The sequence below is a fragment of the Aptenodytes patagonicus genome, chromosome 5, assembly GCF_965638725.1.
Source record: "Aptenodytes patagonicus chromosome 5, bAptPat1.pri.cur, whole genome shotgun sequence".
Taxonomy (NCBI): Eukaryota; Metazoa; Chordata; class Aves; order Sphenisciformes; family Spheniscidae; genus Aptenodytes; species Aptenodytes patagonicus.
The window spans coordinates 26,498,489-26,500,372 of NC_134953.1; the positions used below are offsets into that span (position 1 = coordinate 26,498,489).

A 1,884-nucleotide genomic window follows, 5' to 3' on the forward strand; every position below is an offset into this window, starting at 1 on the left:
CGCCACACCTGCGCCGCCAGCGCGCGCCCCCCCGCCGCCGCGCCGCGCCCCGCCCCTCCCCGCCGCCCGCCAGCCAATGAGCGGGAGGGGGCTCTGGCCGACGGCCAATGGGAGCGCGGCGGCCGCCCCCCTCCCTCCCGCCACCGCCCCCTATTTGAGGCGCGTCGGGCGGGCGCGCGCTCGCAGAGGCGGTGGCGGGAGCGGCCGGTGCTCGGCTGCGGACCGGGGGCGCGGACGGGCGCCCAGCGGAGCCCCGCACCGCACCGCGCTCGGGGGAGCGGGCGCTCCCGGGCGGCTGCACCCCCATGGAGGCTTTCCCCGGCGGCAAGCTGGAGCAGCACCGGCACCTCCCGCCCGTGGAGTGCCTGCCGGGCGCCCGCTACGGCGGCCGGAGTCACAGCGCCTGCGGGAACGTCTTCAACTCCTGGAACGACTACCTGGGGCTGGCCACGCTCATCACCAAGGCCGTGCGCCCCGGCAAGGGCTTCGGCGCCGAGCCCTCCTCGGTGGTGGTGGCGGCGGCCGTGCCGCCGGCCGAGGAGGAGGAGGAGGAAGAGGAGGAGGAGGAAGAGGCGGCGGGGCCGTACTTCGAGGGCGCGCTGGACTTGCACGACCTGGACCTGTGCGCGCATCACCACCACCACCACCACGGCGAGGGCCTGCTGGAGGAGCGTTTCGCCGACTTCAGCCCTTTCCCCGGGCGCGGCGGCCCCGCCGCCGTGGTCTTCGATTGCTCGGGGGAGCACCCGGGCCGGGAGGGCTCGCCCCACACCTGGGGCGGCGTGGTGGTGGCGGGGCGGCTGCCGACCCACCCGCGGGCCGCCTCCCGCCTGCTCAAACCCGAGCTGCAGGTCTGCGTCTTCTGCCGGAACAACAAGGAGGCCGTGGCCCTCTACACCACCCACATCCTCAAGGGACCCGACGGCCGCGTCCTCTGCCCGGTGCTGCGGCGCTACACCTGCCCCCTCTGCGGCGCCAGCGGCGACAATGCCCACACCATCAAGTACTGCCCCCTCTCCAAAATGCAGGCGGCCAAACAGCTCAAACACGCCCGGACCGCCCTGGGGAAGAAGGGCCGTTAGGCGCCGGGACCCCGGGGGCGGCCCTGGCCTCCTCCCGTCTGTTTCCTTTGGGTTTTTGTCTTTAAAGCGGATGGCGTTTTTGTTCTTTCACACGTTAATATATTAAAGGCGGAGACTGGCGAGCGGGAGCGCCGGGCCGGTGTCGTGCCGCCGATGGCGTCTGGTGCGCGCTGGCCCGCGCGGAGCCCGGCGCCGGGCCGCGGGAATTGCGCAGCTTAGATGCACTGTATTTGTTTATTGTAAGAAAAAAAATATATATATGTGATTTTTACGGAAACGGATTTACAGCGAGATCTAACGGGGGGGGGGGGGGGGAGTTAAAGCAAGCACCGGGCAGAGAGCGGGGCCGGGGGTGGGGGGGGGTGGCGGGGTCCCCGCGTCCCCGGGCGCTGGCAGCGGGGCAGCGCCGCCCTCTGCCGCCGGCCGGTCCCGGCTCTGCCTGCCCCCGAGCCGGGGGGAAAGCGGCGGCGCCGTCGGGGGGTCCGGCTGGGTTGTTCAGCCCGGTGCTGTACCGTGGGGGCCGGGCGGGAGAGCTGTCGTCTTGCCTGTTAATAGCAGGGTATTTAGTTAGGGTACGACACTCCGCCTTTCAGGTCTTAAAGTAAACACCCGAGCAATTTCCTTTGCTGATCTTAAAACCGGGAAGCAAATCGCGATCAAACCTGCGCTCGGTTACTCGCTTGGTGATTAACACCTCCCCAAAATCGCAGCATCCTACCTGGCACGATGGGAGAGCAGTGCCGTGCCCCACGGCCACCCTTGAACCGTCCCACTAGTGGGCGTGGGCGGCGCTGGTCTCGCA

At 70.0% G+C, this 1,884-nt stretch overlaps 1 protein-coding gene across 1 annotated transcript; it reads left to right on the forward strand.

The window, feature by feature from the left end:
• Positions 1-217: 217 nt before the first annotated feature.
• Positions 218-1,356, forward strand: NANOS1 (nanos C2HC-type zinc finger 1). The gene has a single exon (XM_076338135.1). It carries the CDS (start codon positions 306-308, stop codon positions 1,080-1,082), a length of 777 nt encoding a protein of 258 aa, XP_076194250.1. The 5' UTR covers positions 218-305; the 3' UTR covers positions 1,083-1,356.
• Positions 1,357-1,884: the final 528 nt, after the last annotated feature.